The 17,307-nt window shown below is 38.5% G+C and overlaps 1 protein-coding gene and 1 long non-coding RNA gene across 26 annotated transcripts; both read left to right on the top strand.

The window, feature by feature from the left end:
- Window positions 1-240: 240 nt before the first annotated feature.
- LOC105055705 (uncharacterized) lies at window positions 241-2,810 on the top strand. The gene is made up of 5 exons (XM_019854066.3): window positions 241-628; window positions 1,051-1,173; window positions 1,276-1,379; window positions 1,467-1,542; window positions 1,623-2,810. The coding sequence occupies exons 2-5, from the start codon at window positions 1,116-1,118 to the stop codon at window positions 2,093-2,095; spliced, it is 711 nt and encodes a 236-aa protein (XP_019709625.2). The 5' UTR covers window positions 241-628; window positions 1,051-1,115; the 3' UTR covers window positions 2,096-2,810.
- A 2,532-nt stretch (window positions 2,811-5,342) lies between these two features.
- LOC109506437 (uncharacterized mitochondrial protein AtMg00820) lies at window positions 5,343-16,797 on the top strand. 25 transcript variants are annotated; one of them, XR_012135938.1, is made up of 7 exons: window positions 5,343-5,670; window positions 7,820-8,367; window positions 11,170-11,267; window positions 15,594-15,698; window positions 16,057-16,123; window positions 16,283-16,432; window positions 16,534-16,797. It is a non-coding gene; the product is annotated as an uncharacterized mitochondrial protein AtMg00820 (long non-coding RNA). The 25 variants fall into 25 exon arrangements; XR_012135936.1 differs by having other exon boundaries at window positions 16,057-16,128; XR_012135943.1 differs by having other exon boundaries at window positions 15,554-15,698; window positions 16,057-16,128.
- Window positions 16,798-17,307: the final 510 nt, after the last annotated feature.

The following is a 17,307-nucleotide window of genomic DNA, read 5'->3' as shown; positions in this document are numbered from 1 at the left end:
CATGATCTGGTTGGTAGAAGAAGCGTCCTGTTTTTCTTGTTCCCTTTCTGGCCTCGAGTAGAACCATTTCTATCTCAGCTTGCGGGGGCTAGTTCGGTCAATTAGAGCAAGCTCCTTTTGACTCGTCCTTGCCAACGGCTTTTTTCCATCCAGTTCCCGCGCTTCGCGCCAAGACCCATTAAACTACCCGTGCCATCGAACCCATGGTTGGAATTAAGGTCATTTCGATGGTAAAGTGGGGCAGAGGGAAATACTCCACGCCCTCTCATTTCACAGCAGGCTAAAAATAACCCAATCTCCTCTCAGCGGATGCGGTCTCTTGCGATTGCCCTTGGTATCTTCCATTGAAGCCGGATCAGACCTTAAACAGGGCTGAGGCAATGCGATTCCCCTTCTTCCCATTCTTCTGATGCATTGCTCAGCCCTTCTGAAAAATTGAAGGAAAAAGAAAGAAATTCGAAATAGATCGGAGACGAAGATAAGTTCTCTCCATCAAAATTCTGTAAGCGAGGCTAAAGAGAACCCTCCAGAATGAGACTATTCTTGTTCAGCCGGATGGAATGGGCATGGTCGGGAGGGTTGTCGTGAGTTTCGAGTTTGATATCTCATTCAACATTTGCTTTCGACGGTATGATTATTTTATTTAAAATCAATCTTCTTCCTCTGAACATGTAACGAAAGTTATTCTAGTTCAATATTAGTCAGATAATGTTTTTTTTTTTTTCAAAAAAAAAAAAAAATCTAGCGAATGATAGTTGCTTATGACATCAAATGCCTTCACACAACGTAACCATGAAAGTTGCTGATATTGATTTGTCTGTATGCTTGACCGGAGATCAGCAGATATTCAAGGTGAATTAAAAGGTCTCATAATGTCATATTTTCTTTCATGTATGATCAGGAGTCATTTTTATTTTCTTCTGAAGTTCATTTTCTAAAGCTTTTGTATTCTAAAGGTGAAATGTCTCGTATATTTTTTTGGCAATGGAATTTTTTTAGTCTCTTTTCAAAGTGATACGGTATGCTTCTGCTAACACAACTTAGTTCCAGGAATTTGTTGGGCCTCAATAGATCGTCGGAGTGAATAGCTGGGCCAATCGTTGGGCGCACGCGACATGGGCACCACGATGAAGGGCCTTTTGAAGGGCCTCCGCTACATCTCCCAAATTTTCGGTAAGAATATTGCCATTAGCCGTTCGATCTTCTTCCTGCGAACTGAGATCCGTGCAGCCCACCTTTTCAATTTATTCCATTAATATTTAAAAAAAAAATCAGACGCAGAAACGAAGGAGCCGGAGATGCAGATAGGATACCCCACGGACGTTAAGCACGTGGCCCATATCGGGTGGGACGGCCCTTCCGTGAACGGCCCCAACTGGGTAACAACCAAACCTCTCTCATTCCCCACCCTTGCTGTTTCTGATGACCATCGGACCGGCTGTGATTGATTCAAAAATTTGGAACAGATGAACGAGTTCCGATCGTCTTCGGTCCCTTTCACTGCTCCCGCAGACGGAGGTACCCCACCTAAATTACCCTCAGGTGCGCTCCCCGTCTTTTTCCCCTCCTTGCTAACAACCGTCGGATCTTGATCTGACGGCTCAGCTGATACCCGGGTGCAGAGATCAGGGGAGCAGAGGACTCTCCAGCCCGGGACGTGCCGGAGTTTCCGGCTCGGAAGTCGTCGCGGTGCAACGCGTCGGTCGCCGGGCACAGCGTCGACTCGCCACACCGCGAGTCCCGACAGTCGCGGCGCCACCCGTCGTCCGGCGCTGCCGCCGTCGACTCCTCGGTGGGCGAATCCTCGGAGGGGTCGCGGCACAGCCGGAGGCATCGCAGCACCGCCGGTCACAGGCGGCAGAGCACCGCCGGGAGTGGTGATGGCGGCGGATCGGAATCGCAGGACGGCGGGGCGGCAGTGCCGAAGAGGGACCGCCCCCGCCGGAAGACCAAGGGGTCCTCGTCTGGCAGCGGCTCCGTCAAGTCGACTTCCCGGTCGAATGCCGTCGCATCGGAATCGGAGGGCGCGGTCGAGAGCCAGAGCTCGTATTCTGCCTCGTCCTTGAACACCACTAGAGAAGAGGAAGGGTTCTGATCCGATCGATCCCCGGCAGAAGAGGAGACTTTGAGAGAGGAGTGTTGCAATGACTTGCCATGGTTCCATCATCTCTACAGCGAGACTCCGTTTGCGAAGTTTCCCCTCCTTCGATGGAAGGTTTCCAAGTTGCACGAACAAAATTCCAGCTGCAGCGTGCCGTCCTGAAAAAAAAAAAGAAGAAGCAAACTTACAACCTACAGTTGAAGCAAATCTATCTAGAATTAAATATCGTATACAATCAGATGTAAGTGTGAGCACGTGCACTCACGCGCAGATGGAACAATGTATTACATTCGCTCCTCTCTTCGACCTTGGTCCTCCTTTCTTTTTTTTTTTAAAAAAAAAAAAAAAAGGTAATGGTGCCCCCTCTATCAATCTTTACAAAAAGGTACGAAAAAACGCAGATAATTTCTCCCTTTGTCCACTGGCTGTAGAAAAAGTCTCATCCTTTTTATCTTTGCAGCCTCTTATTCTAAAGTTTGTCAATAATTTCCTAAGCTAATACTTGTAATATTAAAAAAGTGAGTTTACCGGTGATTAGAATGGTAGAGGTTGGAGAGAGAGAGAAGGCGTACAATAGAGAACTCAAGGTGGAGTCATGAGTTGCCATGAGAGTCAATTACATCAATGAGGAGAGAGAATGCTTGAAATCTTCTTGTGCCCATCCAAAGTTTTTGGAATGCATTACATGTGAGTTTTTTTTTGGTTAACATTACATGTGAGTTTATTTGCCTATCCCATGAAAAGGTTTTTATTGGTTTCTCTCTTCCGAAGGCTTTTACCAAATGGATACATGGATCTTCTTGGAGTTGGTTGTTAATGGTAAATATTGCTGGTGAAGAGATTCACCTCTTCCATCGGCAAGGGCTCAAGTGCGACTTCCACTTCGAGGCTTTTTCACAAGACACGATAGACAATGGCTCGATGATTCTATTAACTTTTTGTATTAAAGCGATTATTTTTGCGGACCCTTCAACCCAATCAAGTGATTGTATGGTTCTGGCTATTATCGAGAACTTTCTGGCATCTTCCTATTATAACACCTTGATTGGGTAAATTACATGCAAGTTTAAAATTTTAACAACAAAGAATTTATAAAGGATTTCTACTTTTTTGGAGTAAAGAGTGGAGGAAATGAGACATTTCCCCTCAATTTAGTTATTAAGAAAGAGACATATACGTGGATCTATTTACAAGTGATTAGAAAGATAGATGTTGGGGAGAGAGAATGGGTACAATTGAGAACTCAAGATGGAGTCATGAGTTGCCATTGGAGTCAATTACATCAAGGAGGAGAGAAGGCTTGAAATCTTCTTGTGGCTATCCTAAGTTTTTTGAGTGCATAAATTACACCGGCGATTAAAGGAATAAAAAGTTTTGTGAAGAACCAAAATAGCATTAGAGTACTGCTTTAGAAAGATTCTTTGGTTCCTCTTATGCCAAATTTGCTAGAAGAAAGCCATTAGGAGTTGATCCTACCCCCTTTCCCATTAACAATTGTATCTTCTTTCTTCTCCAAGAAGTCTATAGGATATGGAGATTTGGAGGCCATACCCTCACCATATGTCTTCAAATACAATCAAATAAATTTTGTGAACAGAGATCTGATAAGGAGATGTGCAATTAGTTCAGCCATTGTTTAACAAAAGTGGGCACTCTGACACTAGTTGGCCATTACTTTTTTACTAGCATCTCGCTTGTATGCAGTCTATTTTTACATTACGTTTGGTATATTGCCAAGTAATTTTGGAAGGTAATATGAATTACCTTTAGGATATATTATCATCATTAAATTATTAATAATGTTGATTACTGTGTTGATATACATAAGTAATATTGTAGTAAAATTACTGAAAAATTTGATTGACATATTTGGTATGACAATCAAATTATCGATAATACGAAATTAAAATTTCAAAATACTCCAACTAATTTTATTCGGATACTCTTCTTTTTTTCTGATGAAAAATGGGAGGAGTAGTGTGGGTGTGGTGATAGCACGGAGAGGTGGTGAGCTAGGGGGTGTAGGAAACTACGGACACTAGGAGGATGGGGAGCGGGGCAAGTGCGTATGGAGCTGTGGGGGTGGTGGGGATGGGCATGGAGGAGCCATGGGGGGTGGGGAGTGGTGAAGAATAAGAATGGAAGAGCCACTGACGGATAAAGGGAGATGAAAGAGCCACAGACTGACGACGCATGTGGAGGAGGGTGAGTGGGAGGGGGTAGATTGAACAATGGATTTTGTATGATTTTTTTAAGAATAATTTTATCCAAAATTTTTATTATAATATTGCTAAAAAAGTAGTAATCTGTATAGCAATTCCTCTTCAAGACAATCTAGATTACAATCTAAAAAACATACTAAATGCAATAATTCAAATTATTATATTAAATTGCCAGCAATCTAGATAGATTGTCAGCTACTAAACACAATCTTACGGATAAGCTATAGAAAATTTTTTATCTTGTCTAGTATATTGGTTTTTTTGTATATCATTGTAGTGGGGGCTCCAAATACCACCATTATTATGGAATATGTAGTTAGAGTCAATATTGCACTTGCCTTTTTGGTTGATTTTTATATAGGCACATCTGCTAATCATGAAGGTGTGACTTTATTCAAGAGATCGTACGTGAGATCTAGCTACATAGTTTCATGAAATTTTTAAAAGATAAATAACAAGCAATCAAAGATTGTTAACCTTATCATTGGCCATAAAAATTTTTAAGGGCCTTGCATGTGTCATCCAAGGCTATACAAAGGCTTTTACCTTCTCCGGCATGTTGGCTTTTTGTATAATTTTGTAGTAGGGGTTCAAAATATCATCATTGTTAATAAATTTATAGTAAGAGTCAAGAGCATATGTATCATTTTTGATTAACTTCCATAGAGGCACATCAGTCAATCTCAAAGGTCTAACTTAGTTCAAGAGGTCATACATGAGATCTAATTGTGTAGTTTCATGAAATTTTTAAAGGATAAATAACCAACAATAAATGATCTGCTCACCATGAAATCCATTTAAGTGGCATGGCAAACGAAGTCAAAGAAGCATCAACTAATCTTACTAGTTTAACTAACGAATACAAACTCACATGACTGCCACCACTTATGTTAATACTCGATAGAAACAAAACGTATAATCTATAAACATGCACAAAATATGATAACGCAATCCACTTATTTTAGACAATATTTCAACTCTTAATTACGACTATGACATTTTATTCGCTGCTGTTATTGTTGTCTGCTATGGTTGCTGTTCTGGTGCAGGACTCAAACTAAGGTCACCGGAATTCAACAGCTCGATGTATCGACTGCAGATTGAATCCAAATGTAATGGAAAACCCAAACAATCCGGATCGGAGATGGTCATCTACTTTGGTTATAATCTGGATCCTCGGACAATCGGGATTCAGTTGAATCCGATCCAATAAATTTCCCAAACGTGATCGACGGGATCGCTCTTCCTCCTTTCCGTCGCTCTTTGCCGTCCCTCTCTTTCGCCTCTCCTTTACGTGAGAGATCCATTCGACCGCTGTTGCAGAGCGATCGGATTGGACAGCAAGAGGTACAATCACGTTCTCTTCTTTGCTTTATTTTATATTTTTCCCTTTTTTTTTTTTTGGTGTAGCTTCTGGTTTCTTCGTCGGTCCTTTTCTTAAAGCAGTGAATTGATCGTTTCGAGTTCTTGATTGGCGTGGGGTGGGAGTTTTTACCATCGGTGAATTTATCCGTTGTCTCTCGCAATTAGTATTGAATTTTTTCTTGTAGGGTTATTTTTTCTTCGACTTTTTTCCTAGGGTTTTAGCGTTTACTTTTGTCTCCCGATCAATTGATGGGGAAAGAGTAGGCATCGTTTATAGCATTGTGTTCGAGTTCTCGTTATCCTTTTGTATACGTGAGAATTAGGGCTCGGAGGTAGTTGATTGAATATAAAATTGCTGGGAAGATCATCCCGCTTTTTTTTTAGGTGGGTAGAAAAGGACAGCTTGTACCCCTCTAATCAAATAGCTGAGAAGGATCTCATAAATTGGGTCGAACGATATCATGAAACAAAAGGAAAGAGACCAGGAAAAGAGTTATTGCTAAAGGGGCACAGTAAATCCGAACGGATAAAACTCTAGTCTTGTGGGAGCAAGACTATAAGAATCTAATTTTCTTATTGAACAAACACGCCAAAGAAAACATGGAATATAATATGTTAATTTTGAAAAAAAAATTTGTAAGCCAGTGATCTGTGATATACTTGTTTTTTTGGATGTGTAACTGAACTTGCATTGACAAATCAAGAATGTATCATCCAAAATCATAGTATAAACATTCACTCTAATCTTTCTATTCTTTGGCTTGATTCTAGCTTGGTCACTATTGCTAAATCTACGAGGTGAGCATTCTCCTAATGTCATGATGTACACATGTCGAGGATATGAGTGCCAAATCGTGCTATTTGAGGATGAATGAGTTTTTTTTTTTCCCTTCCTATTTCGTGAATCCTGAATCCTGTCTCCCTTTCCCAGCTTAGGACCCTCACTTAACTCCTGGTAAAAATGGGCAAACAATTTGAGAATCAATAAGCCATCCAAATTGAACATCCAAACTATTGAACTAATCTATATTACGAGACTCCAAAGCCAACATATTTTCCTAAACTGGCCCTTCCTAATTTTTCGGTTCCTTTCCAATGCCCTCCAAAATCGAATCTATACAATGTGTAGCATATGGAGTCTGATATGAGTGCTTCTTTCTCTCCATTGATAACTAATTGAGACCATTGTGAGCAACAAAGTGCACCACTCAGGACTCACCAATCTCTTTAACCATAAAATCTGTTGATGCACTTATTGCTCTTGAAGTGATCGATAGCTCTGTTCATTTAAAAACACTATACCATGGCGGCTGTAAGCAAGGAAAATAACTATGCTATCTAACCATCACATATTAGTGTTCAAATTGACTTATCCTCGTGCCTCTTAAATGTGTTTATATGTCTGTGTTTCATTCACCTCATTTGAATATGCATTTGCTTTGGGTCTGTACCATTAGCTAGTTGTTTTTGATTACGAAAAATTGTGCAACCACCCTGTCAGCTGTTCTTTGCATTTGTGCTTCCACCTTTACGTGTAATGGTTATCTTTGGCTGCCTGCTACCTTTTCCTCGTAGAAAACTGGTCTATGGGACTGGCTACTTAAGAATCTGCACTAGCACCGGAAGGAATTTGAACACCACAAAACCCCCCAGCTAATCCAGACCTCCAAATTCTATATGGTATTGCTCAAGATTTTTAATACCAGTGCCAAACCCCATACATTTTTTTCATCAGGATAGGATGTTGAAGTACAATTCTAGTGCTGGCAAAGGACACTAAAATTGATAGCTTCAGAAAAACGAAAAGCGATTGGTGCACGTTGGTATGGACCAATATGGCTGGCATGTGCTGGTACGTAGGGTTTTAGCTTCCCGGCATCCGTATTGGTGCCAGCTTTGCATCACAGTGGTACGATACTTATTGTTCTATCATATAATTCCAATGGTTGCTGAATCCATGGTACTGATACTTATCCCAAAGTGACCCTTAGATGTTCTTGCTTTGTATGTTTCTTGAAATCCTCGAGATGTGTGTGTTTGGTTAGTTTAATTGTAATTCTGAAAAAATTGTGGTTAGCAGAGCTGTTATTTTTTAATGAAGATAAAGCTTTCAAGTGGAATGTGAATGCAGGAAAATATGTTGCTATTGACTTGATAGATGCAGAGGAGGATAATACAGATGCACAAGCAGTGAGTGAATCTAGTACACCAACATTATAGTCTCCAGTTAAAAAATATGACAGTTCAATTAGAGCATCTACTTCACCAATAGCATCAGGCACATCAGCCATAAGAACTTCTCAAAAAATTAGAAGACAGCCAGGATGGATGAAGGACTTTGTTATAGATCATGAGTAGATTGTTGATGAGGAGGAGGAGCAGATACATTTTGTTTTATTTGCAGAAGATGATCCTATCACATATAAAGAGGCATTATATGATGAGAAGTGACAGAAAGCTATGGCTGAAGAGATTGAATCTATTGAGAAGAATGAAACTTGGGAGTTGACTGATTTTCCTCCTGGGCACGAAGCTATAGATTTGAAGTGGATCTACAAGACCAAATTGAAGTCAGATGGTAGTGTGGAGAAATACAAAGCAAGGGTGGTTGCAAAAGGCTTCAAGCAGAAAGAAGGAGTTGATTATGATGAGGTGTTCACAACAGTGGGGCAAGAAACTGTAAGACTTGTTTTCTCTTTTGCTGCTCAAAATTCATGGTATGTTTATCTATTAGATATTAAATCTGTTTTTTTGCATGAAAATTTGAAAGAAAAAGTATATGTTAAACAACCACTTGGATTTGTTAAAAAGAGACAAGAATATAAAGTTTATAGATGCAAAAAGGTTCTTTATGGTCTAAAGCAAGCAACCTGAGCTTGGTATAGCTGTATAGAGTCATATTTTGATTCACATGGTTTTATAAAGTGTCGCTTTGAGCATACTTTATTTGCTAAATATGGTGACGGAGGAAAGATTTTGATTGTTTATCTGTATGTGGATGATCTTGTTTACACTGATAATGATATGGATATGATTCATGAGTTCAATATTTTATGAAAGAAAAGTTTGACATGATTGATTTGAGCTTGATGAAGTATTATCTTGGCATTGAGGTTGATCAGATGGAGGGTGGTAGTTTTATTTCTCAGAAGAAGTATACAAAGAAGATTAAATAAATTCAAGATGGATAAAAGTAAACTAGTTAGTATTCATATCGAGCCTGGTCTAAAGTTGACAAGAGCTGGAAGTGGTAGAAAGTTGACAGTAATTACTATAGACAGATTGTTGGCAGCTTGATATATCTGACAGCAACAAGGCCAAATATCATGTATAGGGTGAGCTTGATTAGTAGATACGTAGAAAGCCCAAATGAAATAGACCTATAAGTTGCAAAGAGGATTTTGCGCTATCTGAATGGCATTCAGGAGTATAGTATTTTCCATGGTAGAAAAAAATTATATTTAATTGATTTTATTGCCGGTGACTATGCAGATGATTCAGATATTGCAAAGAGTATATCTGGATATGCTGTCTTTTTAGGCACCGGAGCTATTCATGGTCTTCAAAGTAAAATATTGTGGCCCTCTCCTCAACTAAAGCAGAGTACATAGCAGTGGCAGCATGTGCATCTCAAACAGTTTGGCTTAGAAATTTATTAGAAGGTTTGGAATTAAAGCAAGATGTACCCGCAAAAATCTTTTGTGATAACTTTTCTGCTATTAAATTGTCGAAGAATCCAGTGAATCATGGAAGGAGTAAACACATTCACGTAGGGTATCACTTTTTTTGTGATCAGGTGAAAAAAAAGGTGATTGAATTGGTCCATTATAGGAGTGAAGATCAAGTGGCAGATATCTTCACCAAGCCTTCGAAGACAAATGTTTTTATGTATCTACGTGATTTTCTAGGTGCATGCAAAATTTAATTTAAGGGGAGGATGTTAGCAATTTTTTATTAAATTAAATTTTATATTTATTCATAGTGGGTGTAGTGGGTCATATTAGTTAGTTGGTTTTTATTTTTTTGGAGATTGATTGTGATCATTATTATTCTCTCAAAGAGACATGAAAATAGAGAACAAAAATTATTATCTCCTCCAGTAAATAATTTTTTGCCATTTATTTTTCACACTTAAAGCCACAGTTCAAATATATTTTTAAGTTGATTGATAATATATTTATATCATTTGAACTATTATATATAAAATCCAACACAAAACTTTAGCCATCACCTAAGCTTTTCTATTCGGCCACTCCAAGCCGTCCTCCCTGTTAAGACTCGAGGACAGAAAAAATAGCGAAAAAATTGGGATAAAACCTAAAAAAATCAAGGAGAACTATTGAAAGAAGGAAAAAATTAAAAGATAAGATCTTTTTCACATATAAATTGATTTTTTTTTTCACTTGTTTTTCTTTTTTCATTATTTTTTTTCTGAGATCTATGGAGAAGGAGAGAATCTGAGGGAGATTGAAGGGAATTTGTTGCTTCTGATTAGGCCTGATAGGGGGAGGGAGGGCAGGAGGCAGAGGAAGGTTAGAAGGAGAGGGGTCAGGAGGGACAATTGGAGAGGGGGAGAAGGTAGAAGAGGGGGATTGCGGCGGCGGGGGAGGGGGAGATGGCATCGGTCGAAGATGATGGGTATGCATAGGAGTCCGACAATCATGGAAGGAAAAAAAAATCATCGAAGGATTTTATTTTTTATTTTTATTTTTATTTTTTTGTCATAGGATCAGCCTTTTCTATGGTTCAATCATCGAAGCAGCTAAGAAAGAAAATGAGACTGTGGATCTCATGTGATTGCGATCACTCCTATTTTTCCAAACAGGCCCCTATTTGGACTATAGTGTGGTGAGGCTTGGTCCATTTGAGCAGTCCGGTTGTGTTTTGGGCTCCCAAACGTGAGTTTGAGCTCACGTGTCTCGCACGTGAACGGGCGGAAGATGACGCCTGGCGGGAGTCCGTTTACTTCCCCGAGCCCAGCGGGCAGTGGACTCCTCCCCTTTTAGGCCACCGTATTTCCTCCTTTAGGCCACGATTTTGTCTATAAAAGGGTGCCTTGCGTCTCCTCTTCCCTTGATTTTGAGTCTTTTCCAGAGGATTTTCTAAAGGTATTTCCGTCGATCCGGCGGTGAGTTCTCGCCAGAGGTGAGGTATGGTTGCTCAGACTCCTCTTCCTTTTCCGATTTTTGGGCCATCGCCTCTGCCTCAAGCCAGCTGTTTCAAGGTGGCCGTCTGATGCAGACTTCCTCCATTTTGGGAAGGAGAGAGAGGGAGCCTTCTCGTTTCTCTCTCTTCTCTCTTCCGCTTTTCTCTTTCTATCTTTTTGTTCGCTCTCTTGTTTGATCTCGGGAAGTTTTTGGTTGAAGGGACTCCGTCGATGCCGGATGGTCTAGCAGTGTTGGACTATTTGGTGGATCAGTTGAAGGTTCTGAGTTGTGGACTGCTGTTGGATGACTTTTGATGTTGACTTTGGTGGTGTAGGAGAACAATCTTCTTGTCGAGAGGACATCGAGCAGGGTTCTGCACACCGACTCGCGGTATAGAAAGCTGACTATTTTGTCCGAATTGTCGGCGCAGAGGTAAGAACTCTTGTATACTTGTCTGCATGCTTGTAAATATTTCGTACATGCATGTATGTATGGTATGCCAATGATTAGGATAAATAAGATGCATGGATTTTTTTGTGTTTTAATCATGCATATTGAAGATTGCTAGCATGCTGGATGTATATGGTAGCACAACTAATGCATGCATAATTGGACTAATGGAGATAATGCTTTCGATTAAACACGTTACATAGATTGTCCCATCACGGGCGGGGAACATGAATTGCCCGGAAACATGACTTTGGTTAGTCTAAAGCTAAGAATAAAAAAATTGATAAGAACTTGTGTGGATTATGGGCTGATCTTGTTACCATCAATTGCCCCATCACAAGTTGAAAGTGTGGCACTATAGATTATCCCATCACAGGAAAAAAAGTGTGACACCTACAATTGCATTGTCATGGGTGGAAAACATGATCGGTATTTTGCCCAAAGCCGTGACCAGGCTTCTCCTATTCTTGTATGTTCGTCCACTGCCACGGGTGGTCACGGCTTTCAGACTTGAAATGAGATCCTTCATAAGTGGGTTAAGTTGGAAAGCTTAGGTGATCGAATGCTCGTTTTGGGCATCAACAGTTCAATGTCCCTACCAGCATATCTGTTTTCTAATTTCCAGGGCAGTTGTATCTATTTTATGGATGATTTTGTTGAGAAGCATTATTTTAATATATGTCAAAGGCTGGATGAAGTGAAACACGACATGGGCATATTTGACATGCATGATGGAAGCATTCAGTCTTATTGTTTAAATGGTCCAACATTCTTTATGCCGTCAATCTGGGTGACCCCAAATGTATGGTAGATGATTATATTTATGCTAGGCGGGGAGATGCATTTTGTACGATCCAAGACCTTGTCTTATTTCTTGCTTTCTACGTGAGAAAACCTATGTTTAATTTTTTTCTTCATGTTGAAATGCTTATTATTTTTTGTGTTGGAAATTTCTGTGTTGGAATGTTTTTGTAATGTCCCTTTTTTGTTATTATTATGGCATTACAGTAGGAATAATTTGATGATATATTTGTTTTCATATAAAATGATTATTTATAAAAGTTATTTTTTAAAAAATATGTTTAAGCAAATGATTCTTTGTAAATTTTCGCAACTTCTATGACATGAGACTTTGGTTCCTTGTTTTGTCGGACTGTCTTTTGCATGTTGGATGGTGGTTCGTCTTTTATGTAAGGACTGTTTGGATATTCATATAGGACTGGAGTGAAAATCCTATAGAATACAGATATGTTGGCCCATATAGCTTGTATTTTTCAAGAATCTATCCAAATCCAATTTAGATTGGATTGCAAGGAGAAAAAAAAATCTATAGAGGTTTTTTCTTTCGATTTGGGCTTTGGGTGGACTTTGGTTGATTCAAGATCATGCTTAAATGGACACCCCCACTGTTTAGACATGGTAGTAGGCTTTTAGACACTATCTAAGAGAAATTCTTTGTGCACCGCAGGCGGTGTAGAAAATCTAATGTGGAGAATACCGTCTTATTTCATTGGTCTACATAGCCACCATTTTTCAATATGCATTTAATATCTGCAGTTTTATATTTTCGTTTGAAATTTTAAATAATGAAAATACTTCTGCTCTTTGAAAAAAATTATGACATCTTATGTCCATATGAGAAAGAAATAAAAGAACATTATAACGACGACGACGGCTATTAAATTACTGCAGCCATACGAGGACATGTAGTCGGAGCATCAAATTGCTGCAATCCCCGGTTTCGTTTTCGTTTCTTGATATGAAGGGCAGATCAAAGAGGGATTAAACAAAGTACAGAGATGGAGAGGGAATAATACCTTCCCTTCGGACGAGGCGAACTCGATCGCGGGTGGAGAAGGGAGTACCCGCCGATAGATACTCGCCACTGCCATTCTCCCTCCCTCCTTTCTCTCCTCTTATTCCTTTCCTTTAGCTTCACAAGGGCCAGGTAAAGCCCCGATGTAAATACATAGGACCCGCCAAGCTTAACACCTCTTAAAACAGCCACTAACACGACTTAATAATATGCCAGTGGACTAACCGACGAGGTCGGAACTCCAAATCGGAACGGCCTGGTTTACGAATTGGGCCTGTCACATGGTGGGCTTGGGTCTAAAATCTAAAGTCGCTGATCTTTAGTATCTTATTAACCCACGGTTGGCTTAAGGGTTGTTCTATCAGAGACCATGTCCATGACCATATTATCGGTCATTTCACACATATGACATTACCAAGTGTACATAGGGGTTGCATATAGCATTGCCCAGAGTAGATAGCAACGCCCTGTTAAATGATGATAAATCACACCTCCAAACTCTTCATCTTCTAGTTTTTATAATATTATAATCGATGATAGATCTCATTTGGCCAATTTTATGTGAGACTAATTAATAATATATTTATAATAATATTATAAGTAATGATAATTCCCATTTGACCGGTTGATTAAGGAGTGATGATAAATTGTTAAATTTATGAAATCCCAAACCCAATTTGAAATATGTAACTTCACGTAACATCCCCAAGAGAGGAGATGAGTTTTGGTTGACAATTGAATACTATGTTTTGTGAAGCTAGATAGTTTCAATAAGCTACTGGCATGGCTACCGCCTCCACCACCAAGTGTATTGGCACCATGTTAGGCACATGGTATTTCACGTCTATTTTGCTATGCTGGAACCACTAGCATACTCTGTGCTGCTACAGTGTGGTGCTAGTCAAGTTCCAGTATCTATAATTTAGCCCTTTGGTTAGGATGTATTTATGGTAATTACATTAGTTCTTTTGTTACCTTGGTGTTCTATATGTGGAGTTGAAGTCATACCAACAAATGGAAGCAAAAAAATTGGCATATTATATCCTAGTATTCAGTTTAGACTTCATAACTTGTCTACATTTAAGTAGAACCCTCGACCATTTTTCCCTTCTATTAGATTTAAGTCTTTTCCATATCTTCTAAGTGCTCATAGTCCTAGCAATCCTAAAGTTTTATCATTTTCTTACTTGGTTTTGTAAGCTAGTAATGGTCGACAGTCTTCACTGTCAAGGACATGTTTGAAGCATTCTAATTTCCCTTTCCATTGGAGGTGAGGTTAATTATATTATTATTTATTTTACTAGCTATGAGTGAGTAGAAAATCCTTTCCTGCTTTTGAGGAATGTGAATCATTTGCAAGCTGAAGTGAATAACAGATTTACAGAAACTGAGGTTGAGAAAAAAAGAAAAAGATGACAGGTCAATCAGTTTCATAAACTCATGCACAAATCTCAACATCAAATGCCTTCACCTATGACAATGATATAAATCTTTTTTAATGTAAGGCTGAAGAAGTTTCTGAGAGAATCAAGAATTACATAAAAATAATGAAGAGACTCCTGAAGGGCCTTTCTTGAACAATCAGAGCAAGAAGGGAGATCAGCATCAAAAAAATCTGACTGAAAGCATTATGGTGTATAGATGCACTTAAGCTACACATTCATCTTTGCATCTTTAAACAATCATCTATTGTCAAAGATGCCAACACTAGGTTATAATGATTATGAAGGATAGATTTTATGATATGCTAAATATGATTAGGTAATTTGGTGAAGCATTAATTTTAAAAATGATAATGAGGTTTGCGTTTGACTTAGTGTAGTCCAATGGTCAGTTATATTTTGTTTGGTGGCTTGAATGCATATTGATATATTATTATAGCAACGAGATCATGTAATTCCTTTAGGACCACTAAATCAAGTCTTGTTTTTAAGCTACACTTGCTTTTAACACCCCCTACCCCACCAACAAAAAAAAAAAAAGAAAGCTACACTTTCTCAATAGTCGTGAAAAAGACTTTATTTCATTTGCTTCTGCTGATTATATCTTTAAGCTTCTGAAGTATCTTTTCTATTATATGCTTATATTATGTGAATTAATTGTCAGATAGAGGTGCGCGGCATCATTTTGTTTGTATTGGGTTTATGGTTGAGTATAATAGCTAATACCTTTGTGTTTAAATATATTGGTAATTTATCTATTATTCTGTAATATATCTATTTGCTGCATTTTTTTTGTTCAAAGTATATATTATTTTCATCTAAGATGTGGCAATAAATTGCAATAACTGGTTATCATCTTCCAATGTGTAAATTACACTATGCCACTTCGAGCTTGTCACTTTTATTATAGGATTTTCTACAGTTTCAATTTTAATTTCCTTCCAATATTTGCGAGCACAATAATCTTAGAGTTTGCTATTTCTAAGACATGCACATAAACTTGTTGCCAGCAGAAACTGTCATATAAAGAATATTTTACTACATGAATAGATTTGGAAATGGGCAGCTTACCGTCAGAGAGCTTAAGCATGGAAACTTAATTGCTGCAATGCAACATGCAGATGAGGAGGAGTAAGATATTAACAAAGTTCTGAGGTGTTCCACTGGGAACTAAAATTGGAATTTATTTAAAACGCTGTAACTCTAAATCTTTTATTTTGGCCTTGCCTTGTTTTTAGCCGAACAATCGTGCTGAGAAATATCACAGAAAATGTGCACTAGTGTTTGAAACATTCTTTCTATTGCATTGTTGCGCTGTTCTTCAGTTATAATCTTGACTTCACATGTTCTTCATAATTGCTTTCAGCATTTGTTCATGCATTCCTAAGTACTTGTTTCAAATGTTTTACCATGTATTTGGAGAACTATAAAAATGTTCTTGTTATCCTGCCTTCAGTATTTGTTCATGCATTCCATAACACATGTTTCGTATGTTTTTTCTATGCGAGTGGAGAACTACAAAAATGATTTTCTTGTTGTGGATGATCGGAATCAGTTACAAGTTTGAAGCGTGCATATCTGTAGGGTAACTGCGATCTTTTTCGTAAAGAGAAGTTTTATTCACCTGCTTTTTTTTTTTTTTTGGTAGAAGCTATTCACCTGCTTTTGATGACTACCTTGTACTGTAGCACTTAACATGTGAAAAATTAACACGATATAAAATTGATTTTATTCTTCAGGTACTTCTCATATGAGCACTTCTATGTAATATACTGCAAATTTTGGGAACTGGATACAGATCATGATTTTTTTTGACCGATAAGGAGAACCTCATTAGATATGGAAACCACTCCCTAACTTACAGAATTCTTGACAGAATTTTCTCGCAGGTTTGTTCCTTTTGCTGTCAGAGACATTTTAGTTTAAGTGAATCTGCTGTGTACAATTTTATTTTTGCTATAACATTTTAAATGCTGTGATTGTACCGCAGGTCCCAAGAAAATTTATAAGCAAAGTTGAAGGAAAAATGGGTTATGAAGACATTGTTTATTTTACACGGTCAGAGGAGGACAAATCATCCGAGCCTAGCCTTGAGTATTCGTAATTCTACATGTTTCATTAAATTATCTTGAGTAATTTTCTGACATGCTGACTTTATTGCATTTGATGTTATTAAATTGTTCTAATGGCACGGCTAGCCATATGTACCCCAACCGATAAAGTTCATATATATCTAGAAAAATTCCATGATCAAGTGAGATCTTGGGAACCGTGATTTTTTTTTTTTTTGATCTTCTTGCTTCAATTTTTTTCAGGTTTGATGAAGCTACAGTCATGATCTCTCCTCCCCCCCCCCCCCCCCCCCCCCTCTCTATCCCTCCTTTCTCTCTTCCCTCTTCCTCTCTAATTCTCTTTCTTTGATCTTCTTGCTTCCATTTTTTTCAGTGTTAATTTGGTTATTGAAACTAAAGTCACCATTGATATTTGCATGAAAGTTTCTCTCCCCCCATTTTCCCTATGGCTCTCTTTCCTCTCTTCCCTCCCCTGTAACTCTCTTTTCACTCTCTCCTCTGCTCCTCTTTCTCTCTTCTCTTTCCCCTCTCCCTTTTGGCTCCCCTTCTTTTGATTTTCTTTCTTGCTGATAATTTTTTTTTTTTCAAAATTAGTTTGGTAGAAATCGCAACAAGTGTGATTCTCTTACCTTTTATTTTCTGCACCCCTACTATAATGGAATATTTTTTTAAGGATTTCATATACCTTTCTT

This window comes from Elaeis guineensis, chromosome 12 (assembly GCF_000442705.2).
Source record: "Elaeis guineensis isolate ETL-2024a chromosome 12, EG11, whole genome shotgun sequence".
Taxonomy (NCBI): domain Eukaryota; kingdom Viridiplantae; phylum Streptophyta; class Magnoliopsida; order Arecales; family Arecaceae; genus Elaeis; species Elaeis guineensis.
The sequence above is the reverse complement of the archived record's forward strand: the minus strand, read 5'-3'. Positions and strand labels throughout refer to the sequence as shown.